The sequence below is a fragment of the Dryobates pubescens genome, chromosome 10, assembly GCF_014839835.1.
Source record: "Dryobates pubescens isolate bDryPub1 chromosome 10, bDryPub1.pri, whole genome shotgun sequence".
Classification (NCBI taxonomy): Eukaryota; Metazoa; Chordata; class Aves; order Piciformes; family Picidae; genus Dryobates; species Dryobates pubescens.
Genome location: NC_071621.1, coordinates 31,271,754 through 31,298,599, shown reverse-complemented (window position 1 = coordinate 31,298,599; position 26,846 = coordinate 31,271,754). Strand labels below are relative to the sequence as shown.

At 40.0% G+C, this 26,846-nt stretch overlaps 1 protein-coding gene across 5 annotated transcripts in view; it reads left to right on the top strand.

Annotated features, from left to right (window-relative positions):
* CNTN5 (contactin 5) overlaps window positions 1-26,846 on the top strand; it is a 661,195-nt gene that overhangs the window by 396,566 nt on the left and 237,783 nt on the right. For all 5 annotated transcript variants that reach the window (XM_054164542.1, XM_054164541.1, XM_054164544.1 and 2 more), the window contains 3 exons: window positions 7,791-8,009; window positions 15,322-15,445; window positions 18,455-18,630. In XM_054164542.1, coding sequence (XP_054020517.1) covers window positions 7,791-8,009; window positions 15,322-15,445; window positions 18,455-18,630 — 519 coding nt within the window. The remainder of the gene's footprint in view (window positions 1-7,790; window positions 8,010-15,321; window positions 15,446-18,454; window positions 18,631-26,846) is intronic.

The following is a 26,846-nucleotide window of genomic DNA, read 5'->3' as shown; positions in this document are numbered from 1 at the left end:
TATTTGGAGTTAAATTTTCCTTCAATAAATTAAGGAGAAGAGTTTTCAAATAGGACATTTATTTGTTTTTACATCTGAAAAGCACTTTTCATTACATGACTGCAGTGAATTTGAAAAAGCACTTACTGAACATAATCACCATGACTGAATTCTATGCCATGGCAGAAACATACCCTAACTAGTTGTAATCTGTGTATTGTATTAGCATATCTTGAAAGATAAAATATTAGCTGTTTTGATGGGAAAAAATGTGACAATCTCAGTTTAAAATTACTTTAGATAAAGGTTCTTCCATAATCAGAATATTTTATTACTTTTATTACTTGTATTACTGCGGCTATGAGCATTCTGTAGCTTGAAAATGTTCTATTTCAAAGTATATCTTGCTTGATCTGGTGGATGTTACATGTTGGATGCAAAGTAGGAATAATTGGGTGCATATTGAGTCATCTATTTGCTGTATTATGAGTACAAAGTGGAACTAAGATGGAAAATAGATTGCTTTTTTTTCAGTAGGAAGGGAAAACAATGACTAACTCTACAAAAGCATCTTTATATGTTTCAAAATAATTCCTCATAGAAATTCATGACATTCAAATTAACTCTAACATTGTAATATTCCAAAGATGCTGATTCATTTGGTAATAGCTGCTGGAAATATTATTTACTATTTTTCTGTCAGTGCTTTAAGTCTTCAAAGAACTTTCTCTTTGTTCCTTTAAAAGTAAACAAAATATTACTCTTATTTTTCCTTTTTTTCCCTTTTTTCCCCCTTTTATTTCCTTTTCTTTTTGTTCCCATATCTGAATACCCAAACCATTGTATATCTTCCTTGAACACTAGACTACAGAAAAGTTCAACAAAATAATTCTTGGATTGAATGTTTACTTATTTTGGCCAAAGACCTGACCAAGTTTTTTGGTATGCTTTGGTTTGTTTGTTTGGTTGGGTTTTTTTCCTCAAGAAAAGACCATCTCAAATGGATTCATTTTCTCTTACTGTCAAATCTCTGGTGAAAAAGTTTGGTGAGGACCACATGCATATTTTCCTTGAGAACTTCCAGCTTCGAAATCATCCACTACTGCTGATTTGGAAAATAATTAAAATCATTTGGACTTCACAACAACTGGACATTTTGAGCAGAAAGAACACAAATGAAGCTGAACTGATTTATGAAGGGAGAACTAAGACAATGGACATCTGAATAAGTTGAAATGTTGACATCCCAGCCATTCACTTTTCTTTTAAAGCCTATAGAAAAAAAGTAGCAGTTTACTAAACATGTTCATCACAACTACCTGAAGGGTGGTTGTATCCAGGAGGGGGTTGGTCACTTCTCCCAGGCAACCAGCACCAGAATAAGAGGACACAGTCTCTAGTTGCACTAGGGGAAGTTTTAGCTGGAGGTGAGGAGAAAGTTCTTCACAGAGAGAGTTCTTAGCCATTGGAATGTGCTGCCCAGGGAGGTGGTGGAGTCACCATCCCTGGAGGTGTTCAAGAGGGGATTGGATGTTGGACTTGGTGCCATGGTTTAGTAGTCATGAGATGTTGGGTGACAGGTTGAACTTGATGATCTTTGAGATCTTTTCCAACCTTATTGATTCTATGATTCTATGTTCCTATGTTCCTCTTCACTACCTGTAAAATGAACTCAGCCTCATTAGCTTACATGTTTAAAATGAGGCTCTCAGTGAAAATTTCAGTTTTTTTGTTCAATTTGATTTGGTTGTGATGATTGCTTGAATATGTTGAATTGCCTGTAGTTTTGAGTAATCAATGGAATATAATAGCATCTGTTAAGTGAAATCGTGGACAAGTGGAGTAAACCATGTACATGTGTGCAGTGTGCCAGAGAGGATCAGGGATACTAACCATTTCTTCTTGACTTCCACTTTTTGGTTAATCAGTATGATTTAATGATATTTTTCTGTGGTTTGGTAGTAATCCTAGTTCTCATAAGGACATGCCTTGGATGGGCACTTTATCAGCACAGATTCAGGTCATTTCCAATCTATGCATTCTCGAGCAGTCTAGAAGGAAACTGGTGCACATATGCAGAAAAATACAGAAAATATCTTTCTCTTTAAAAACTGCAAAACAACAGTGATACAACCCAGTCTACAGAATGAAGCAATGCAATTTAGAAGACTGAATGCTTCTACTGAAACAATGTAATTAAAATTTGCAATGAAAAAAAAAGTGGTTTAGTGTTCTTAGTGACATTTGATTAAACATGCTAGCTAGAAAAAAAAATAAACAAATTAAGGTCACATTTGCAAGTATTATAAGATAGAATACATTTTCATTAGATAGTTGAGAAATGTCAATGAGTTAATAACTGACCAGGAGTCACTTAGAAAAAGGAATGAAGGAAAACAAATCACCACCCCAAGAGTTAGAATATTTTACACTCCATAGATTTTAAACACAGTTTTCAAAGGAGTTTTGGGGTTGGAGTCTGAATTTACTTTGTCATCTTTTGCTATTTAAATAAAGAATATAGTGTGGTCAAATTACAAAGCATCATCATTGCAGTTTTGAAAGAAATATGTCAAATAATACAGTCTTTGTGGTTTATATTTGCACCCATGGATTGTACCTAACAATTGTGTACAAGCATGTGCAATCCTTAGAATAGAATAGAATAGAATTAACCAGGTTAGAAAAGACCTTTGAGATCATCGAATACAACCCATCACCCAACACTATCTAATCAACTAAACCATGGCACCAAGGGCCCCATCCAGTATCTTCCTAAACACCTCCAGTGACAGTGACTCCACCACCTACCGGCAGCCCATTCCAATGGCCAATCACTCTTTCTATGAAGAACTTCTTCCTAACATCCAGTCTAAAACTCCCTTGGTGCAGATTGAGACTGTGTCTTCTTGTTCTGCTGGTGGTTGTCTGGGAGAAGAGATCAACCCCCACCTGGGCACAACCTCCCTTCAGGTAGTTGTAGACAGCAATAAGGTCTCCCCTGAGCCTCCTCTTCTCCAGGCTAAGCAACCCGAGCTCCCTCAGCCTCTCTTCATAGGGCTTGTCAGCCAAACTCCTCACCAGCTCTGTTGCCCTTCTCTGGACACATTCCAGCAAGTCAACATCCTTCCTAAACTGAGGGGCCCAGAGCTCAACACAGGACTCAAGGTGTGGACTAACCAGTGCTGAGTACAGGGGGAGAATGACCTCCCTGCTCCTGCTGGCCACACTATTCCTGATCCAGACCAGGATGCCACTGGCCTTCTTGGCCACCTGGGCACACTATTGGCTCCTGTTCAGCCTACTATCAACCAGTACCCCCTGGTCCCTTTCTGCCTGGCTGCTCTCCAGCCACTCTGACCCCAGCCTGTAGACTTGTGGGAAAAGATCCCCTTTCTCTCACTCAGTTTTGTTCTCCCAAGGCACACATGAAATGAAGTCAAGTTTAAGCTGACATAGCTTTTAGAAGTTCGAGGAGCAAACTTTCAAATGATCCTGAAATTTGTATTTTTCCTTTTTGTAAAAAAAAAAAAAAGAACAAAAAAACAAAAAAGCCTCAACACTCAGTAGAAGACAGTTTCTCTATTACCTGTGGTGCTGGTACCTTACTGGGTTGAATCTGATCAAAGAAAAGCTGAAGAGCAGCGTGTGCTGGAAATAATGGAAGATACATAAATAATTTAATGAGTTGACACACATTTGTAACAAAAGTTACCAAAATTAATTCAAATCACAGTTTTCTCTTCGAAATCACATGTCAGAAAACTAGTTGGATGCTGAGAGTCACATTGACAATAACTATGAATCTGGTAGTTTAGTGCAAAGAACTAGGAAGGGTAAACCAAACTGCTGATTTTATTCTATCTGGTTTCTAGTTGATAATATCTTTCCCTTTTGGGCCTGCATGCTCCTTATCTGTTTGCTTGCAGCTGAAAAGCCTTTGAGTGTTTTATCCCAAACACTTTTTTTTTTTTTTTTTTAATTAGGTTAAAGAAAATATAATAATAATCAAGAATAGTGTGGGCAGCAGGAGCAGGAACGTCATTGTGCCCCTGTACTCAGCACTGGTTAGGTCACACATTGAGACCTGTGTCCAGCTCTGGGCCCCTCAATTTAAGAAGGACATTGAGACACTTGAACATTTCCAGAGAAGGGCAACAAGGCTGGGGAGAGGTCGCGAGCACAAGCCCTATGAGGAGAGGCTGAGGGAGCTGGGGTTGCTTAGCCTGGAGAAGAGGAGGCTCAGGGGAGACCTTATTGCTCTCTACAACTACCTGAAGGGTGGTTGTAGCCAGGAGGGGGTTGGTCTCTTCTCCCAGGCAACCAGCACCAGAACAAGAGGACACAGTCTCAAGCTGCACCAGGGGAAGTTTAGGCTTGAGGTGAGGAGAAAGTTCTTCACCAAGAGAGTTGTTAGCCATTGGAATAGGCTGCCCGGGGAGGTGGTGGAGTCACCATCCCTGGTGGTGTTCAAGAAGGGATTGGATGTGGCACTTGAAGCCATGATTTAGTTAGTCCTGAGGTGTTGGGTGACAGGTTGGACTTGATGACCTTTGAGGTCTTTTCCAACCTTATAAGACATAGCAAGGAGGAAAGCTAAGTGTCAGTCTCACTAGAGGAGCAGAGACCTGGCTGAATTTTGTGTGTATGGTCAATCCACATTCCAAGCTGACAATACAGGGCAATAAGAGCATAGAAGCCATGTGACAAAGTCTATGTAAGATTCAGAATTACTAGTATTAGTATTTAATTTCTGATTGTTAATCTCCTTTTCTCCACAAAAGATGCAATTATCTAGTTCATACTCTCTAGCTTACTTTCTGTCTACCCATCAAGGAAGACTTTTCATCATTTTCCAAGTAAAATGAGAATAATTATTTGAATCTTCTCAAGCTAGAATAGCTGATATACTCAGGAACATCATCTGAGGAACTACCTTCTGTCACCAAAAACCAGACTACCTAGTTTAAAAGATCTTCAGACATTAGAGTTTTGCTACTGGTGTATGTATTCTGTATAGTACATACAACAGCCTAATAATATAATATTTCAGTCACACAAAGTATTTGTCATGGAAAAGTCCTGACACAGAGTTTCCCCAATTGTATGTCCTTTGCCAAAGGGCAAATAGCACAGAGCCCAAATACTATGTTGAAAACAGAAAAGTGCCTTTATCTGCAGAAAATACTCAAGCAACAGTGCATTCATTATATATGTGATTGCAATCCTGCTTCCTTTGGAAATCTTATTAAGGTTTGCTATATGCTGTGTTGTAAAGTTTGGACTACAGGTAGGTCTGCATTTTGTTTTAAAATTCCTTCCAGTGTGTGTTTATTCTCTTTCTGTGTGCATCATGGGATAATGTCTTCCCAAATTTTTGATACTGCAGCAGTGAATCCTGTAAAGCAAAATAAGTATCACTGTTAGAATTACTTACTTTACTTATGTATTAAAACATACACAAGAATATTTCCATGACACCATACTTTCTGTGTTAACATTTCTGCTTCTTTGTCCATCTCATGTAGACTGCAGATTATTTGTTCACCTTGAGTTAGAAAAAAAGGGTATGTTTGCATTTAAAAGATGGACAGATAGCAGAGCAGAGCAGACCATAGTGAATAGAATAGAGTAGAGTAGGAATGGAATGGAATGGAATGGAATGGAATGGAATGGAATGGAATGGAATGGAATGGGATGGGATGGGATGGGATGGGATGGGATGGGATGGAATGGAATGGAATAGAATAGAATAGAATAGAATAGAATAGAATAGAATAGAATAGAATAGAATAGAATAGAATAGAATAGAGGAATAGGGCAATGAGCCTGGCGAGAGGTCTCAAGCACAAGCCCTATGAGGAGAGGCTGAGGAAGCTGGGGTTCTTTAGCCTGGAGAAGAGGAGGCTCAGAGGAGACCTTATTGCTGTCTACAACTACCTGAAGGGAGGTTGAAGCCAGGTGGGGGTCGATCTGTTCTCCCAGGCAACCAGCAACAGAATGAGGGGACACAGTCTCAAGTTGTGCTAGGCAAGGTTCAGGCTGGATATTAGGAAGAAATTCTTCCCAGAAAGAGTGATTGGCCATTGGATTGGGCTGCTGAGGAAGGTGGTGGAGTTGCTGTCCCTGGAGATCTTCAAGGAAAGACTGACGTGGCACTTGAAGCCATGGACTAGTTGATTGGATAGGGCTGGGTGGTAGGTTGGACTGAATGATCTTGGAGGTCTCTTCCAACCTGGTTGATTCTATTTTTCTATGATTCTTAGCTTAGCTTGTTTGCAGCAGATGTGCAGGGGAAAATAAAACCAGTGAGCTACCCCACTCCTACTGGTCTCACCACCATCTCTGCAGAAGATCCAACACCCAAGAACCCAAAACCCGAAAGCAGCAACCAGAACAGGATGCCTCTCATGTTGCGATCCGAACTTCAGTCCCCAGAATACTTTGCTCCAGTCAGCACTTTCAGTTTTGAAGCTGGCATGACTGCAGCACACTATGAATAACAGCAGCAGATTCAACTCAACCCATGACATGTACTCATGAAGAAGATGTCTATTCTGCATTGAGCATTTAATATGATTAAGTTTAACTGTGGACATTTCTACTGTAGTTCATTTACCTAAGATTTTTAAGGTCAAAAGTATTGTCTGTTCATACAGTGAATTAGCTTTTGATGAGAACAAAAGAAGTCAAAAACGTTTAAAAAAAAAAAGAAAATTCAATGACCTTGAGTTTCTGACCTCTGGGAAATCAGAATAAGAACATGATATATGAAAGAGTGTGATGTACATTATAAAGCAGTTGGTTTGTGAAACAAGGATGAAAATCAATTTAAAGCAGTGCTCTCTTTATATGTATTTTTCCCCTGTGATTTACAAAAATTTGTATTTAAATCCACATTTTAAATTAAATCATCATGCAATCTGCATATTTGGAGTTTGGATAGATGAAAATGGTAATATTAAAATATTGGCCGTTGGCTTTTGCTGAATTCCAGCTTCTGAACACTCCTAATTTATTTTCTTTTGTTGTTCATGTCATGCCAATGTGAAGAATGTCCAATTTATAAATATTTATCATCAGTGGAGATGACAGGACAATGCTTTTTTTTCTCTGACAGCCACTTCCACTGTCTTCCAAAAAATCAGTTCCATCACAGGCACTTGATGTGTATCCTGAGTCCCTTTTCTCATCTGTATTAACATATATTTAAATGCTCTTCTCACCTCTCTAAGACTGTTGTATGTTAAGTACTAGTGATTTTAATAGCTCTCCTTGCTTTGTTCCTGTAGCCCTGAGTGATAGTTTTAATCTATTGTAATAATAATCTTCATTTTAATAATTGTTAATTATTTTTTTTTAATTATAATAATCTTAATGTTAATCTCTTATAATATTTGATCTTATGCAGGGGCCAAAGACTTGGCCACTTTTCTTCATTTATAGGCATTGAAATGTTAGTTACGGGGTGGGGGGGAGGGAAGGGGTAAAAAGGAAGTTGCAGATTTAGTGTGATAAAATGGCTTTAAACACTGAAAATTCACAGCACTATTAGTGAGAAATGTAATAACCAAATAACCACTTAATTATGATATTGAATTGAAACTGCAGAGGAGTCATAGAGCTCTGTGGTGCTATACTGCTCTCTCCAGTTTAGTCCCTCATGGAGTCCAGCGTCTCTGACACTCCTTCCACAGAAAAAACCTTCTCTGCTTTTTTCTGTTATGCATAACAAAACAGTAATTTGAAAAGTGATAGATTTTATCTTTATTCTGAGTTTACTTCTTCTTTTTCTTCTGTTTTCTTTCCAGAGTATTCAGAAGCTGTTCCTGGTCTCCCCACTTCGTATGCTGCTATCTTAAGAATCAAATCTGGTAGTTCATCTTTAGCCTCATTTAATTCAAAGAGCAGACCTCGATTAGGGAGTCCTTCATCAGGAAGTATATCTTCACCAGGCTGGAGAGGAGCTGCCCAACATTATCACTCCCCAACAAACCCCTACCACTTTTCAGAGGCCTTCAAACATGATGGTAAGAAGAGTTTCCCTTTCTGGATATTTGACGCATTGTTTAAAATCAGCATATTTTTACCACCTTAATACAGTATTTCTCAAACATAATTTTAAACTTTATCAAACATCACAAATTACAAATGAACCTCTTTCCCTTTAGATCCTTTAAATTAGCCTTAAAGTCACCGATTAAACCATCCTTTCTTATAGATGAGGTCCTGGGTGACAGGTTGGACTTGATGATCTTTGAGGTCTTTTCCATCCTTATTGATTCTATGATTCTATGATTCTTCAATCTATAACAAAATAGAGTCTGCATGGTATGAAGCAGTGCCAGGGGAGGTTTAGATTAGGTATTAGGAAGCGCTTCTTCACAGAAAGGCTGATTAGGCACTGGGATGGACTGCCCAGGGGGGTAGCAGAGCTGCCATCACTGGTGGTCTTTAAGAAAAGATTGGATGTGGCACTTGGTTTAGCTGATATTGTGGTGTTAGGTCACAGGCTGGACTTGATGATCTCAGAGGTCTTTTCCAGCCTTAATAATTCTGTGATTCTTTCTTGAAGATTCCTATAAAGAATAGTTTTCTACAGGCTTTAGTAGATGGAAATACCGAAGTAACACTTTGAAATTCTATTACAGCACAAATTCATCTTTGGATTTTTTCTGATTTAATCCTGAATGATAGTAATGTAAATTAAATATGAATAGCCAGTCTTACAAAACTATTTTTTTCTTTAAACTACCAACTTTTGAGTAATCTGCTGTCTGCATACCAATGTAGAATCATAGAATCCTAGAATCAACAAGGTTGGAAAAGAACTCAATGATCATCAAGTCCAACCTGTCACCCACGACATCATGACTAATAAACCATGGCACCAAGTGCCACGTCCAATACCTTTTTGAACACCTCCAGGGATGGTGACTCCACCACCTCCTTTGGCAGCCCATTCCAATGGCCAAGCTCTCTTTCTGGGAAGAATTTCTTCCTAACATCCAGGCTCTCTTGCACAGTTCAAACATGTAGAGTATAGCATACACTCAGGAGCTAGGTTTACCTTAAGCCAAAAAAAAAAACCCCAACAACTTTTCTTAGCTGCCTAAGTATACAGCTTCTCAAGTGACTTCTCAGTTGATTTCCCAGTAGACATGCTGAGAGGTCTGAACATGGCTACTAATACAAGTTCTTTTATCCTGACTTTATGCCATTTAATTTGCACTTTCAACTCAGCATGTGTTTCTCGATAGCTCAAATTAAGAGAACTCTGCTTTAGCTCACTGCTGAATTTAAAATATATGAAACTACTTAGCATAAACGTACAGTTGAGGCAATACAGTCTTCTTCAAGCTATGTATCAGTGTGTAAAGTCACAACTAAAAAAAATGTGCATAGAAAGTGTGAATTATTCATTAAATACTCCTGAAGAATCATAAAACTGCCAACTCTTCCACTTCTGTACTGTTCTAAAAACTTTGGGAAATGCTGGAGTAAAGAAAATTGAACTTAACCTTGAAGAAAACCTCTTTTTATCTTTCCATCTTTGTTTTCATATCTTTTAGAAGAAAATGAATAACAGGGTCCAGTTCATGATTGAAACTGTTTGAATCAATGATCCTCAGGATGCTGAAGTCCTGAATCTAATTTTTGTTTAATATGAATTCCTGATTCCACACCGCCTACGACTGGATTTAGCATTCACCTGTCTGTGTTAAAGATGCAAAGCTCTAAAAATATTTTCATGGCTGAAAATCTTGTGGAACTTAGATAGTATAAACTACTTTTAGAAGTGGTATGTTTGTTTCAGGCCACAGAACAAAGAAAGCATTTTCGAGCCACAGGAAAAGGCTTGTTTTATCTTGCCTAAGGATATAAACATATCTGCTGCAGAAAAGTTACATCTGAAATTGTGAGAAAATAAATGTATCTCTTTTTGCAGGGTAAACTCAGTCACAATAAATTGCACATCTGTACAGATTATAGGAATATTAAAAATGATCATCAGAATTTTATACAGAGAGAGTGACTGGCCATTGGAATGGGCTGCCCGGGGAGGTGGTGGAGTCACCATCACTGGAGGTGTCCAGGAGGAGGCTTGATAGGGTGCTTGGTTGCATGGTTTAGTTGGTTGGGTGGTGTTGGATGATAGGTTGGACACGATGATCTTGGAGGTCTCTTCCAACCTGGTCTATTCTATTCTATTCTATTCTATTCTATTCTATTCTATTCTATTCTTTCTGAGGTGGTAAGTGAAAAGATATATTATAGAACCTACTTGTAAACTCAGTATTAACACTGAAGTTAATACTTTTTTTTTTCCTTTCAGTATTTAAGCAAAAAAAAAAAAAGATAATTTCTAGCTTTTGGTTGAAGAAAGCAATATGTTCTCTTTGAAAGTGAGTGGAGTGATGATTGATAAATCTCCAATATTTTTTCATCTATCGAACAGATTAAACTGTTTGGTTCCATGGTAACAAAGGTAAATCAAAAGAATCATAGAATTGTCGGGGTTGGAAGGGACCTCAAAGATCATCCAGTTCCAACCCCCCTGCCATGGGCAGGGACACCTCATACTACATCAGGTTGCTCACAGCCACATCCAGCCTGGCCTTAAAAACCTCCAGGAATGGGGCTTATACCACCTCCCTGGGAAACCTGTTTCAGTGTCTCACCACCCTCATGGGGAAGAATTTCTTCCTGACATCCAAACTGAATCTACCCATTTCTAGTTTTGTTCCATTCCCCCCCATCCTATTACTACGTGACACCCTAAAAAGTCCTTCCCCAGCTTTCTTGCAGGCCCCCTTAAGATACTGGAAGGCCACAATAATGTCTCCTTGGAGCCTTCTCTTCTCCAGACTGAAGAGCCACATCTCTCTTGGTCTGTCTCCATGGAAGAGGTGCTCCAGTTCTCTGATCATCCTCTTGGCCCTTTGGAGACACTCCTCACATGAATTCCAAAGTCCTTTGATGGTCAATCAAAAACAAGAGAAATAGGAAAACATTGTCTTCCAGGTCCTGGAAATACTTGTGGGTTTAAAATTTTGATGATTTCTTTGTTTTGTTTTTAAAGGAGATGTGTCATCAACTTTCTTCCAGATGTCATTTTGGCAAATTTTGTGAGTGTGTCAGAATAGCAGCTGAAAACAAATGGATGGATTAGCAAAGCCATCCACCAGAATTACTTGCAGTCCAAAAAAGTGTTTGTAAAGGCACATGAGGGGAAAAGACCTGAAGGAATACCTCCTTTCCTAGAATCATAGAATCAATAAGGTTGGAAAAGACCTCAAAGATCATCAAGTCCAACCTATCACCCAAGACCACATGACTACTAAACCATGGCACCAAGTGCCACATCCAGTCCCCTCTTGAGCACCTCCAGGAACGGTAATTCCACCACCTCCCTCAGCTGCTGTCAACCAGTACCCCCAGGTCCCTTTCTGCCTGGCTGCTCTCCAGTCACTCTGACCCCAGCCTATAGCAATGCATGGGGATGTTGTGGCCAATGTGTAGAACCCTGCACATAGATGTGTTAAATTGCACCTGGGCTCCTCAGTTTAGGAAGGATGTTGACTTGCTGGAGTGTGTCCAGAGAAGGGCAACAAAGTTGGTGAGGGGCTTGGAACACAAGCCCTATGAGGAGACTGAAGGAGCTGGGGTTGCTTAGCCAGAAGGAGACTCAGGGGTCACCTTATTGTGGTCTACAGCTACCTGAAGGGGGTTTGTAGACAGGCAGAGGTTGGTCTCTTCTCCCGGGCAACCAGTACCAGAACAAGAGGACACAGTCTCAGGCTGTGCCGGGGGAAGTTTAGGCTGGAGGTGAGGAGGAAGTTTTACACAGAGAGAGTGATTGGCCATTGGAATAGGCTGCCCAAGGAGGTGGTGGAGTCACCATCACTGGAGGTGTTCAGGAGGAGACTTGATAGGGTGCTTGGTTGCATGGTTTAGTTGGTTGGGTGGTGTTGGGTGATAGGTTGGACACGATGATCTTGGAGGTCTCTTCCAACCTGGTCTATTCTATTCTATTCTATTCTATTCTATTCTACTCTATTCTATTCATGCCATTGGACTCTGCCCATCTGTCCAGCCTGTCAAGGTCCCTCTGCAGTGTCTAGACAGTGCCTAGACTTTTGACAGTGACTAAATAGTCATTTAATAAGTGATGCAATACTCTTAAAGGAGAAATTGTTGCAATAGTCTTAAAAGAGAAATTGAGTGATGCAATACTCATAAAGGAGAAATTGAGACATTCCCAGTTATAATCAGGTGAAATTTGTGTGGTCAACCACTTCAGACTAGGAATTCTCAAACAGAATGATGTCAAACTGTCCTATGCATTTGCTGCTGTTATTAATGTAGGTACAGCTTGGAATTCCTGAATCAAATCATGCACTAAGACTGGCCACAGAATGGCACCAAAATTATTGAAATATGATTTTTTATTCCATATCTGCTTTTCAGCTGTTGAACTTCATTGCTGCCTACTTAAAATCTCTGGTCTCTAAAAGCATTGATAGATGAGATTCACCCATTCCTCAGAAGGCTGATTAAATCCCATACTGATGATTAGATATATGTTTTCTCCAAGTGCTTCAGGTTCTAGTCTGTGCATAATTCTCTGAGGGCAGCATTTCTGCCTCAGAAATAATACAGGCAGTATAAAAGATGAACACATGGCATTATTAAAGAATTAAAATGAAACAGTATTGGCACATTTTTAATTGTGATACCATATGGTGATTACAGATTTACCAGAAGCCAGTTATCTGAATGCTGAATATCATCTCAATTGATTTACCACTGCAATGAGTGTTTTAAATTATAAATTAAGGTTATGATTCCTTAATGTCTTCTTTGATATGAAAGTGTTGAAAACTACTAATAATCATTATTGAAAATCATAGAATCATGGAACTGCCAGGGTTGGAAGGGACCTCAAAGATCACCCAGTTCTAGCCCCCCTGCTGTGGGCAGGGATACTTCACACTAGATCAGGTTGCTCAGAGCCACATCCAGCCTGGCCTTAAAATCCTCCATGGATGAGCTTGTACTGTCTCTCCCTGGGCAACCTGTTCCAGTATCTCACCACCCATATAGTGAAGAACTTCTTCCTAACATCCAATCTGAATCTACTCACTTCCAGTTTTGTTCCATTCCCCCTAGTCCTATCACTACCTGACATCCTAAAAAGTCCCTCCCCAGCTTTCTTGAGGCCCCCTTAAGATACTGGAGGGCCACAATAATGTCTCCTTGGAGCCTTCCCTTCTCCAGACTGAAGAGCCACAACTCTCTTGGTCTGTCTCCATGACAGTCCTCTGATCATCCTCTTGGCCCTTCTTTTGACACACTCCAATACATCTATATCCTTCCTGTAATAGGGTCTCCAGAACTGGATGCAGCTCTAGTGGGCTCTCACTAGAGTGGAGAAGAGGGGGAGAACCTTTTAACAGCTGCTTGGTGCCATGGTTTAGTTGATTAGATGGCATTGGATGATGGGTTGGACACGATGATCTTGAAGGTCTCTTCCAACCTGGTCTATTCTATTCTATTCCATTCCATTCCATTCCATTCCATTCCATTCCAGCACCTACCTAGTATTGCATCTTTTTTTTTGCTTTCCAGCAATCCTAGATGTGTGACATTACATTTTCTCTACAGAGTCAAAAGGATAAAATGATTAATCTTCATGAATATACTCCCTATCCATACACCTACTAATCTGTATGTAATAACACCAAAATCTTAACTCATGAATTAGTTTTGCAGTCATTAATTAGTTCTTGGGTTGGATAGGCTCTAGCTTGATGAGAGCTCTGATTATTTATGTCTAGTTTCATTAGTATTTTCTCATGTGTAATGTAAGAATCAGGTAACCAAAGGGAAGAAACAAATCATACAATGGTTTTGTACTCACATTTCTATTTCTTAACATAAGTTTTGCCACCTGGTTCCATTGCCCCTCTGGTAGCCTCAGCTGCAGTGCTCAAAATGTGGTACTAAAGTTGTTTTAGCTTCAATAATGTATCAGGTGAGGAGAAAGTTCTTCACAGAAAGAGTTGTTGGCCATTGGAATGTGCTGCCCAGGGAGGTGGTGGAGTCACTGTCCCTGGAGGTGTTCAAGAGGGGACTGGACATGGCACTTGAAGCCATGGTTTAGTTAGTCCTGAGGTGTTAGGTATTATGTAATATGTTTGACTTGATGCTCTGTGAGGTCTTTTCCAACTTTATTGATTCTATGATTCTTTATAACACAGTGACCAAACCTCAAAGACTTCAGGTGCTAATTCTTACTTCAATCTAGTGTTGGTAGGATAAATGTAACATGAAGTCATACATATGAAGTCATGATGTTTATGATATGAACATGTGAAACCATGAGACTGACAGCCAAAACCGCTCTGATGTTTCATTGCAAGCAGGAGGGCAATGTACCTATCTCACATCACCTAAACTGCTAGGCTGGTTCTCTAAATTTGAAAAATCATTATGAGACTTAACTGTTCAAGAGTTTAGAGCAAGTCTAAACTGATTACAATTTCACAGTCCTTAGTGCAGAGTTAGCACTTTAGTTATTCAGACCTGTGTGATCAGGAATGCTATGCTTGCAACCTTTTGCTTTTCTGAAGGTCATACTTCCTTTCTCACAATACAAATGAATTGGAATCTTAGATGTATTCTATGGGTCTACCCCATTTTGGTTGGGGTTTGTGTGTGTGTGTGTGTTGCTTTTGTATTGTTTTGTTCAGAAATGTAAATTCATATCAAGATATAGATAGATGCTAAAATGAGAGAAGACAGTGGAGAAAAATGAAATGTCAGATTTTCCTATATATTATTTAACAGTAGCCACTAGTTGCTGCCATTAATTTTGCAAGTGATTTTTCTTAGTAGCTCTTTGACATAAAGGGATAAAATGTGTTATAGTTTGGTTTGGGTTTCGTGGGATAAGCTGCTGCAAGCAGCAGGAAAATTGTTTACCCTGCTCTCTATAAGCAGAATTAATTCCTTTTGCTGGCTTAACTCTCTCGAGATATTCATTAGACAAAAGGCCAAAATGTGTCTGATGAGAAAGCCATTTTAAGGCATTCTAAGCACTTAAATCATGCTATGTATTTTGTTGTTAACTTAGTAATACTTACTACTTTATTTATTCAAAACAAAACAAAACCAACCCCCCAAACCTGTTGCTTTTTAATACAGCATCTGGAGTTATGTGTTATGAACCTCTGAAAAACAAGAATGATTTTGTGTACTTCAGTCTGACTTTATCAAAGGTGTTATATGTTTGCATTTATTCAGACTCCCTAAACTATAGCACTTCTATTTCCACAGAAAGTGTTGATTACGGGCCGGTGTTTGTACAAGAACCAGATGATGTGATTTTTCCTACTGATTCTGAGGAGAAGAAAGTATCTCTGAATTGTCAAGCTCGTGGAAATCCCACTCCCACATACAGGTATACTCGGGCTTAGAAATGTTTTCTCACATTCCCGAATATTAGCCATTACAATGTCACTGACGGTCAGTGTGCTTTGGAAAACTACACAACAGAAACAGTTCTGTGACAGAAATGCCTTTCCTGATCAGATTCTTTTTCTGATTTGGAATAAGCCACATCTAGCCCTGTGAAGGGACTCCTTTTGTCCATTTGTTGACTTTTGTCTGGAACAGCTGACAAGATCAACATTGATGTATTTTTTTCTGAACAGCTATAAAGCTATGAAACACCCCACTTTCAAGGGGAAGTGATAAAGAAGTAGTACATCAAATGACATAGCTGTGCAGTGCAGGATATTATGACAGGCAAATTTGACATCTTTTCACTCACAAGTCCACCATTTTATTCCTTTCAACCACTGCCTGTTGCATATTTTTCCTTAGACTATTATGACATAGATGTCTATATATAGACACTCATGCTGACTGGGCCTGATTGCCTGGTTGTCTTGTAAGTGCTATGTGATGGCACTCAGGGTGTCCTGCTCCATGACCTTCCTGGCACCAAAATCAGACTGACAGGCCTGTAGGTCCCTGGATCATCCTTCCAGCCCTTCTTGTAGATGGGTGTCACATTTACTGGTCTCCAGTCAGTTGGGACCTCCCCAGTTAGCCAGGACTGTTGACACATAATGGTGAGTGGTTTGGTGAGCACATCTTCCAGCTCCTTAAGTACTCTTGGGTGGATCCCATCCTGTCCCGTAGACTTGTGCACATCTAGGTGGCACAATAGGTCATTTATCATTTCTTCCTGGATTGTGGGGGCTGCTTTCTGCTCTCCATCTCTGTCTTCCAGTTCCAGGGGCTGAATAATCATGGAGCAGCTGGTGTCACTGACAAATACTAAAGGCAAAGTCACCATTCAGCAGCTCAGCCTTTTTCCTTGTCTTTGGTGACCAGGTTCTCTCCTTCATCCAGTAGTGGGTGGAGCTACTCCCTAGCTCTTCTTTTATTGTTAACATACTTACAAGAGCTCTTTTTATTTTATTTTCTTTAATGACACTGGCCAGATAGAATTCTAGTTGAACTATGACCTTTCTAATTTCCTCCCTACATATCCTTGCAAGAGTCCTGTACCCTTCCTGAGTTGCCTTCACCTCCTTCCATAGCCAGTAGACTTTCTTTTTCTTTCTGAGTTCTACCCAAATCTTTCTGCTTAGCCAGGCTGATCTTCTGCCATCCAACACATCTTCCAATGCATGGTGACATCTTGTTCCTGTGCCTTGATGATTTTCCTCCTGAGGAATGTCTAGCCTTCCTGCACACCCTTGTCCTTCAGGACTGCCTCCTAAGGGATACCAACAACCAGTCTCCTAAACAAGACAAAGGCTGCCCTCTGGTTGTAGTTCTATTGTCTCTTCTCACTGAGAATTGTGAATTCCAGCATCTTCTGGTCACTTTATCCAAGAATACACAGACATCATACCTGCTGTAGAAGGGCTGGTGCAGGTGACTGTGACTTGGTGGCAGAGGGGCAGGAGTCAGGTGAACAGGCTAGACCAGGAGAGGTGGGACATTGCAGGCAGTGCCACATTCTGTATCACTTGCTGTATATTTTATGTCATTAGTACTATTGGTCTCCTTGATTATTGATACCTCTTTGTGCTGTTCTATTAAACATTCCTTATCTCAACCCATGAGGCTTTGCCTTTTTCTTCCAATTTCCCTTTGCATCCCACTGAGGAGCTGTGGGGGAGCGGTTGTGTGAGCCTATGTGTGAGGTTACTTAGCCACTTAGGTTACTTCTGAAACATCTGAAAAAGAAGTGTTCCTTTAGGAATTATTCAATGTTTTGACCCAGGTGTGATACTTCTGAATATGTTTCCTACAGCCTGGCTTTGTCCACCATATCTTCACTTGCACTGGCTTTACCATTCAGGCTTCTCAAGCACGTCCCAGGCAGCCAAATCCTCACCTGAACTTAGTTTCTATTTGCCTGGTTGCTTGCCAGGCTGATGCCTTGACCCCTGCACCAGGGGAGGTTTAAGATGGATGTTAGGAACAAATTCTTCACAGAAAGAGTGATTGGCCATTGGAATGTGCTGCCCAGGGAGGTGGTGGAGTCACCATCACTGGAGGTGTTTAGGAAGAGACTGGTTGGGGCGCTTGTTGCCATGGTTTAGTTGATTAGATAGTGTTGGATGATAGGTTGGACTCAATGATCTTCAAGGTCTTTTCCAACCTGGTCTATTCTATTCTATTCTATTCTATTCTATTCTATTCTATTCTATTCTATTCTATTCTATTCTATTCTATTCTATTCTATTCTAATGATTCCAATTTCCCCTTCGTCTTCTATGAATTTTGTGTATCCTTGTCTAGCCAATACTATGTTTCACTTATCTGTTGTTAGCATCCTGTTTCACAACAGCCTACATGCATCAAGATAGCTCCCTTCACATGACTTGCTCTCTGCTTTCTGTACTTAAATGAGTTTTTTCTGTTTCTTGGGTCCAGAGTAACAGATAAAATGCTGAAAGAATGCAAAAGAAAGGTTCCTTGCTCTCATGTGCAGTTCTGCTCTGTTAACTCTAAAATCATCTGGGTATAACACTTTAATGACTTGAAACTTTTGATTATTATAGGAAAAGTTAAAGTCTTATTTTTGACATAAAGGTTTCATCTACCATACAGATTTCAGGTCAGAAGCCTTTGTGGATGACTGAGGGGCTTTGGGTGAAAAATGGGCGGGGAGGGAGGGGGAAGCACAACCAAGAACTTTCTCTTTGGAGGCTGAAGAACTGATTTAACTTGTGGTTTTTTAGGAAACCTTAGCTTTTGTCAAGCACACGTTGTGGAATTTCTCCATTCAAACTTTGATGAAGCAATAGTTTTCTGCACAGAACATCTTTGAGTAGCTGCCCTCCTCATAACAACTGGCCTGTCATGTACTATATGTTAAATTTGATGCCTTCCTTTGGCCACAAAATGCTCAAGTAGTTTCTTTATTATTTTTTTTTTTCCTAAGATGGCTTCGAAATGGAACTGAGATCGACATTGGAAGTGATTATCGCTTCAGTTTAATAGAAGGAAGCTTGATCATCAACAACCCCAGTGAAATGAAAGATTCTGGACAGTATCAGTGTTTAACCACCAACATGTTTGGCAGTATTTTAAGCAGAGAAGCTGTTCTTCAGTTTGCATGTAAGTAACAATTTCATTTATTTATTTATTTTTAACATGGACTTTCGATCCTTGCATAGCTCGATAAGTCTCCAAGTTGTTAGTTGAATATATTACAGAAGTTACACCATCAACTGACTTTGCTGGACTAGAATCTCAGAAGAAATAAAGTGCTTAGTGGGAATGAGTGTTTTCTATGGACTTTTTACTTTTAAAATACAACCAACTATCAGGGAAAATAGTACATGTTCCCCACTGCTATACTTTAATGATGCACTTGGACACTCCAAAGCGATCTATATCACTCATTGCTTCTTTCCTGAAACATGTATAATTTTTTCACAGTGCCTGAGCAGGAAAGAAAGGACTGTAAATTTAGGAATAGAGGGGAATAAATTGCCTATATACCTGGAGGATAGTCTTCACCTATAACTATGTATGTGTGAGCATAGTTTTGTACGTGTATATATATCTATATATATAGAGAGAGAGAGAGTGTTTATGTCCATGTTGATGTATGCATGTCATGTATATATTCATATATTATGAGACTGAGATGAAGTTGTTTATGGCAACTGAAAAAGTTATAGCTTTTGAATCATTTACTGCATATATTTTCCAGAAGCTATCAACAATTCATGATCCCAAGTGTAACTATAGCAGGCTCTTTTTCAAGCATAATGAGAGGAAACACAGGCCCAGAATTTCAGATATTTGACTTCCCAGCCTTCTTCAGCACTGTACAGGAAAGCAATTAACATGTTTTAAGTGCTTTGTGTAGGTAAATCCTACCATAAGGGGTTCTTAAGAGGCAGGGGTAAAAAAAAAAAGAACTCTATCCTAATTGCTCAGATCCTGCTGTAAAATGAACCTTACCAGGAAACATGAGACAGGTATTCACATAGCCACAACTAGAAAACAGTGGGGTCAAGGACAAGTTGCCTACTAACATAGCTGGTGGTGTGGAGCACTCATCAGAGTGCTAGTGTGGAATCTGAGTCTCCCTTAGTCCACCTCTCCCTGGTAAAGGCAGACCTCTCATATCTATTTTAGAATAGAATAGAATAGAACAGAACAGAACAGAACAGAAAATACCTTTGAGATCATCGAGTCCAACCTATCATCCAACATTATGTAATCCACTAAACCATGGCACCAAGCACCCCATCCAGTCTCTTCCTAAATACCTCCTGTGATGGTGACTTCACCACCTCCCTGGGCAGCCCATTCCAATGGCAAATTACTCTTTCTGGGAAGACTTTCTTCCTAACATCGAGCCTAAACCTCCCCTGGTGCAACTTGAGACTCTGTCCTCTTGTTCTGGTGCTGGTTGCCTGGGAGAAGAGACCAACCCCCACCTGGCTATAATCTACCTTCAGGTAGTTGTAGAGAGCAAGAAGGTCTCCCCTGAGCCTCCTCTTCTCCAGGCTAAGCAACCCCAGCTCCCTCAGCCTCTCCTCATAGGGCTTGTGCTCCAAACCCCTTACCAGCTTTGATGCTCTTCTCTGGACACATTCCAGCAACTCAACATCTTTCCTAAACTGAGGGGGAGATCTTGCGAAAGTATTTATTAGCATGAGCATAACAGCATCCACCTGCTTCTGAGCTGGGAGCAATACCTGTCAAAGTTTTCTCATGCCAGCACAGTCTGTTTAAAACCCTAAAGATAGCAACAGTGGTTTTATCACAAAATTATTGGACTTCAGTTTTAAATGCGCCTCTGAGAAAATTCTGCTACATTTTATCTTTTAGACAAGAAAACTATTATAAAACAAATCACTTGATTAGAGAATATGACAACGGGTAAATATAGATAGCTCCAGGGCTCTGACCCTCAGATTTGTGTTCCCATTTCAGGAGTATAGCTAACAGGTGACCCCCTGTAGTTGTAATTATATCTCCTCCAATAAAATCCATTTACATAAAGAGGGGTGGGGTGGTTGGGGTTGTGGAAAGTTCACAGAATCACAGAATTGACCAGATTGGAAAAGACTTTCAAGATCATCAAGTCCAACTTATCACCCAACACCATCTAATCAACTAAACCATGGCACCAAGTGCCTCATCCAATATTATTTTAAACATTTCCAGTGATGGTGACTCCATCACCTCCCTGGGCAGCACATTCCAATGGCCAATCTCTCTTTCTGTGAAGAATTTCTTCCTAACATCCAGCACAAACTACAAAATTGGTTTAGAATCATAGAATTGTTGGGGTTGGAGGGGATCTCAAGGATCATCCAGTCCAAATGCCCTGCCATAGGCAGGGATATCTCATACTACATCAGGTTGCTCAGAGCTACATCTAGCCTGGCCTTAAAAACTCACAGGGATGAGGCTTCCACCACCTCCTTGGGCAAACTGTTCCAGTGTCTCACCACCCTCATGGTGAAGAATTTCTTCCTAACATCTAATCTGAATCTACCCATTTCTACTTTTTTTTTTCCCCATTCCCCCTAGGCCTATCATTACATGACACCCTTAAGTCCCTCACCTGCACCATTTTCCACCTTTTTCCCCTCAAATCCCAGAGCACCTGGGATCTATTGGAGTCTCCTCCCACCCCAGGTGTGACCACTTGGCCCTCCCCACCCACTCCCCTTTTTAATCCGCTCCAGGAAGGGCAGGAGCCCTAAGCTGAGCCCTTCTGGGCTGAGGATCCTCCTCTCATCACTGGTGAGTCCTTGTGGTGCACACTGGGTGATGGTGGTGGTGACAACAAAGGCCGGGGGGCCTGGTGGCCCCCCGGTCAGGTAGGGCAATAATTGATGACTCCTCCAGTATCACCCATGGGTTCTGGCTGGGCTTGAAGTTGATGGGTTTATTTTTCTTGGATTTTTAAATTATTACTACCTTGGACCTCTGCTTTTACAGGCTTAAATATGATTTCTGTTCCTTAAAGATTTTACTTGGAAATTGTAATGAAAATTTCTCAGGCAAGGTTAATGGAGCCATGAGAACTAGAAGCAATGAAGTGCAGCAAACAATGCTGTGAGAGAGAAGAGGCTGATATAAGCCCATGAAAACCTTTGAAAAAAGACAGAAAGTCATAATTAGTTGAAGTTCTTTTAGAACTCTGTGAGCAACCCCTTCACATGAGGAGTTTGAAGTTCAATGTGCATTTGTAGTTCCACTTCTTTGCAACATGATGTTCTCTTCTCCTCTTGATTTAATGCTTCTTCAAATCCCTGATCTTGGGTGGCTGGTGTGTTCCTAGTGAAACATTACCTGCATCATTCAGCAACTCAGTATACATAGATGGCTCTATACAGTAAACTCATAGCAGCCTATCTGAAGCTTATATTACAGAAATGTCTTTGGAAGTCAAGTCTAAGTGAAGTTTAAAATTATGATTTTTTTCACTGTAATTTCATCTTTAAACTATGTAAAATTCTGTCTTGAATTCAACCAGAAAGTTCAGATACATTTTTCTTTGAGGGTAGAATACTTTCATTCCTATATCTGGAATGATATAAAGTTTATACTGGTTCCCAGAGTACTGATAGTCTTTATTTCCTTAAAGAAATGGAAATGTGCTTGTCAAATGCTTAAAGGGAATATCTTTGCAACACAAAGGACAGTGTTATTATTTAAAACACAATATTTCTTGAGACCTTTTACTTCACATCTAGCAAATTATCTGTAGTGTAATCATAATCCTTCTGAAATAGATGAGGGAAGTTTCCATATTTAGGTATTTTGACTGAGAAATATATACAATGCCATCTTTCAGTAACTTTTTCTTGCAATTAAATTCATTACCTGAAAACAGCCCTGAGTGAGGTAGCATGCAATTGAATGTTCTTTTGATTAGACTGTGTTCATTCACTAATTAGCACTGAACTGTAGCTATATGTATAGGTAGAGATGGACAAGAAAAAGATTAGCTTACGTTGCCATGAAATACAACAAGGCTTTAAATGCCATAGTTGTGATGAAGTACTGTACTATCCAATTTCAGTGTAGCTGAACTAGGGTATCTTACAGTAGAATAGAATAGAAATAACCAGGTTAGAATAGACCTTTGAAATCGAGTCCAACCTAGCATCCAACACCATCTAATCAACTGAACCATGGCACCAAGAGCCCCATCCAGTCTCTTCCTAAACACCTCCAGTATTGATTGTTTACAACAGGGTTGCCTGTGTTCAGTTAAGAGAAAGTAAAGAATTGAAAAAGATTTGTGTGAGAAAAGGCCCTAGCCCTAAATTAATTAAAGTAATTGGTGTCCTGCAACTTTCCTGGGTTCTAACAGCTTGAAGAGTAACTTATAATCCCAAGGATAAATGAAGACATTTCTGATTATTAGATACAGAGCTACACAAAGTGACATTCAGTTTCACCTTTCTCACTGAAAACTTTGGATTCCAGGAGCTTACACACTTATTACTCTCACAGAAAGAAGAAAAAAAGTAAATCCAATGACTTGCTTGAATGCATGGTTTGTACTGCTGTGGAAAATAGTTAGCTTGAAGAGCAGCTCTTCTAATTAAAGAGAGAAATGGCACATAGCTGAAAAGGAAGCAGCAGGGATCATTAAACAAGGCCTTTGACACTGTCTTTCAGCCAAAAAAAACATGGGCTGAAATGTGCCTATGCAAAATACCACAAAATGTGGAGGAGTTATATTGCACTGAATCACAACTGCATGTGGTGGAGTCACCATCACTGGAGGTGTTTAGGAAGAGGCTGGATGGGGTGCTTGGTGCCATGGTTTAGTTGATTAGATGGTGCTGGGTGATAGGTTGGACTCGATGATCTCTAAGGTCTTTTCCAACCTGCTTAATTCTATTCTATTCCAAAAGCCAAGTTGCTGTGGTTATTATCAAGTAGTTCAACATTGGTGGTGCATTACAAAGATAAAGGTTTATGTACTACATCATTTTCATACGTGTGAAAAGTTAAAATGAGACTTTGAAATACTTACATGTTGTCTTTGGATTTGAAAAGAAAGTGATAACAAACATTATTTTATCTGTATTTAGGGATACAACATTTTAAATAGCCTTCTGTATGAGTGTTATTTTTATGGAGCAAAGAAGAAAGACCAGTTATGTGCAGTTCAATGTCTGGTCAAAATTTTAAACTCTCACAGCAAATATTGATGAAGATTTAAAACCAGAAAAAGTACTCTTCTCTTCTTTGCATTACCTATGATCTCTCATGCTCTAAGTCATGCTGGTTTATGCTATTTTAAGAGAGTAAGGGGGGAAAAAAAATTAAAGATAAAAAGGCCCATGCTTTTATGGAAAATTATTTCTTCTTAATTTATTAAAGCAAATATTTGTCAGGAATTCCAAACATCTTCAATAAAATTTTGTGCAGAAAAATAGTGGGGGGGGGAAAGGCTAAATATAAAACTGACAGTGTCAAGCAAATGGGGATTCTTGATCACAAGAAGTTGTATGTTTCAAGTCACATTGCAGAAGTTTGTTTATAGCAGGTTGTTTAAAAAAATGAAAAGCTGTCACTTTGGTGCAGCTTCAGATGTCATTTGTATTTCAAAATCCTGTGGAATAGCTGATATGTGAAACAACATATTGTTCTTTTAATAAGAATCTAATCAGTTCATTAAAATGTGAGCACATTAGAGGAATAATTATCGAATTCCTTTAGCCTATCAAAACAGTAATGAATTTTGTAGTTCTAGGTGTGGCTAGCTTGATGGAAGAGTTGTTCAAACCCCAAATACCTTTAAAGATTCAGCAGACAGAGTAAATAGAAAAGGAAAGCACTGTTATTGTAGCTCAAGTTTTTACTGCATAAAGAAAAAGGGTGTGTATATAGAATAGAATTAACCAGGTTGGAAAAGACCTTTGAGATCAAGTGCAACGTATCACTCAACACCATCTAATCAACTAAACCATGGCACCAAGTGCCTCATCCTGTCTCCTCTTAAACACCTCCAGTGATGGTGACTCCACCACCTCCCCATACAGCCCATTCCAATGGCAAATCACTCTTTCGCTGAAGAAGTTTATCCTAACATCCAGCCAAAACCTCCCCTGGCACAGCTGTGCCCTCTTGTTCTGGTGCTGGTTGCCTGGGAGAAGAGACCAACCCCCACCTGGCTACAACCTCCCTTTAGGTAGTTGTAGAGAGCAAGGTCTCCCCTGAGCCTCCTCTTCTCCAGGCTAAGCAACCCCATCTCCCTCAGCCTCTCCTCATAGGGCTTGTGCTCCAACCTCTCCCCAGCTTTGTTGCCCTTCTCTGGACATTTTCAAGTGTCTCAATGCCCTTCTTAAATTGAGGGGCCCAAAACTGGGCACAGTACTCAAGATGTGGCCTAACCAGTGCTGAGTCCAGGGGCAGAATGACTTCCCTGGTTGTGCTGGCCACACTATTTTTGATGCAGGCCAGGATGCCATTGGCCTTCTTGGTCACCTGGGCACATTACTGGCTTGTGTTCAGCTGCTGTCAACCAGTCCCCCCAGGTCCCTTTCTGCCTGGCCGCTCTCCAGCCACTCTGACCCCAGCCTTGTGGCAGGCAAGAGCATGAGCCAAATAAAGCAACCATAAGAAACTTATAGGTGATATAAGCAATAAACCAAAATTTGGAAGAACTGCATAAAATCAAAAGTCTTTTGAGGGTATGAAACTTAACAACAAAGTATAAGAGTTTTATGAAGTAACTTATGAACTAAGCACACATACATTGTTAGATGGTTTTCATTTGGTCTCTTATTTCCTCTCATTTCTGTTGTTAGAAATCTGAGTAGCCTAAAGGGAGGATTGAAGAAATTAAACATCAATAGTATTTTCTCAGTGTTAACTACTTTTTGCATCTGTGCATTCTAAGGAGGTGGGGGGAAAGAGATACTCCAAATTGGTTAAATCTACCTACTTCACTGCACAACAGCTGTGTATTTTTATGCTGGGCTCCACAGCCTCTCTTTGGAACACTGCACTACAATTCTGTCTACAACAGTAGATCTATTTTGTGCTTACCTTTGCCTCAAGTACAATCTCTGTATTACCTTAGGTCACAAACAATAATTGCTTTTCTATGGCTTGTTCAACCTTTCACAAGCCTACCATCTCTGTGATATTTACAGGCTGGCCTAAAGAAAATAGAGAAGTGGTAGGAGGAGATAACACCTCATCTCTCACTTATGGGAAAAACTCACTTTTATTAAGCTCAATTTCATTAATCTGGTTGTCATTGGCTTCTTTGTATAATATTCCTTTTTTCTTTATTTTTTTTTTTATAATTAAATCTATTTTTTCATTTAATCTAGGGAGAAGGGTATGGATTAGATGCAATTTAAATGTCTGTTTCCAGCTACCATCACTACCCAGTGATGTACAGAATAAGTGAGTCATGACGCAGGCATACTAATGAATATTTTTCTGGGGAGTGTCCTGAAGGGACAAAAGTCTCAAAATGCTCTGAATCAGACAATGAGGCAGGAGACAGCAGGTCTGGTTTTTCAGGAAAATGCCCACGTTGCCCAGGCTTGTCTGAACATGCCCTGGAGTCCAAGTGGGCCAGGTGTGTGTGTGCCTTTGGCCACGTTTGGAGAAAACTCATTCTAATGGTGTCAGGTTTTTATCTCTTAATCTTTGTTGTCACTGGCCATTATTGTCTCAGGAAATCTATAAATACCAGCCCAAAGAGACAGTGCTTTGCCTTACCGTTGTCCAAGCTCTGGGAGAAATCACAAGGCTCGCTTGGAACTGGAGCTGTGTTTCAGTTTACCCAGACAAGTCTGCAAAGATCCCTTGCAGTACAGCATTGTGAAGCCCTGGAGCAGAACGGATGCGTCTCGACGGGCCAAGAGTCAACTCCCAGGAGGAGCTGAGTCCCTGGGACAGTTTTGTTTTATTGGAAGAAGCAACAGGCATCGCTGCAAAGATTGCAGCTGAAGAACCTCTCCAAATAGGCAAAGCCCACAAGCCCTGCAAGCATCAGTAGCAACCTCTGTTCTACGAAGCCTTCAGAGATAAACCCTGTATGTGCTGCAGTGACAAGCTGCAGACACCAACAGAAAGTGAATCTCTGCTCCTGCAGCTTTCACATGGTCGCTGCCATTTTGGTTTTGTTTAAATCCCCATGTGTGCTGTGGGGTACCACAGTCAGTGAGGAATTAGAAAATCTGAATTTTATAACTATTAATGGTCCTAGAGAATTCTAGAGTTCCCCCCTCTCCCCCATTGTGGACAATGTCTGGCTGTGTTGCTGATGTTCCCTTTTTTCTTTACTTTTTAAGTTGTTGTTTGTTGTTTCTGGATTTCTG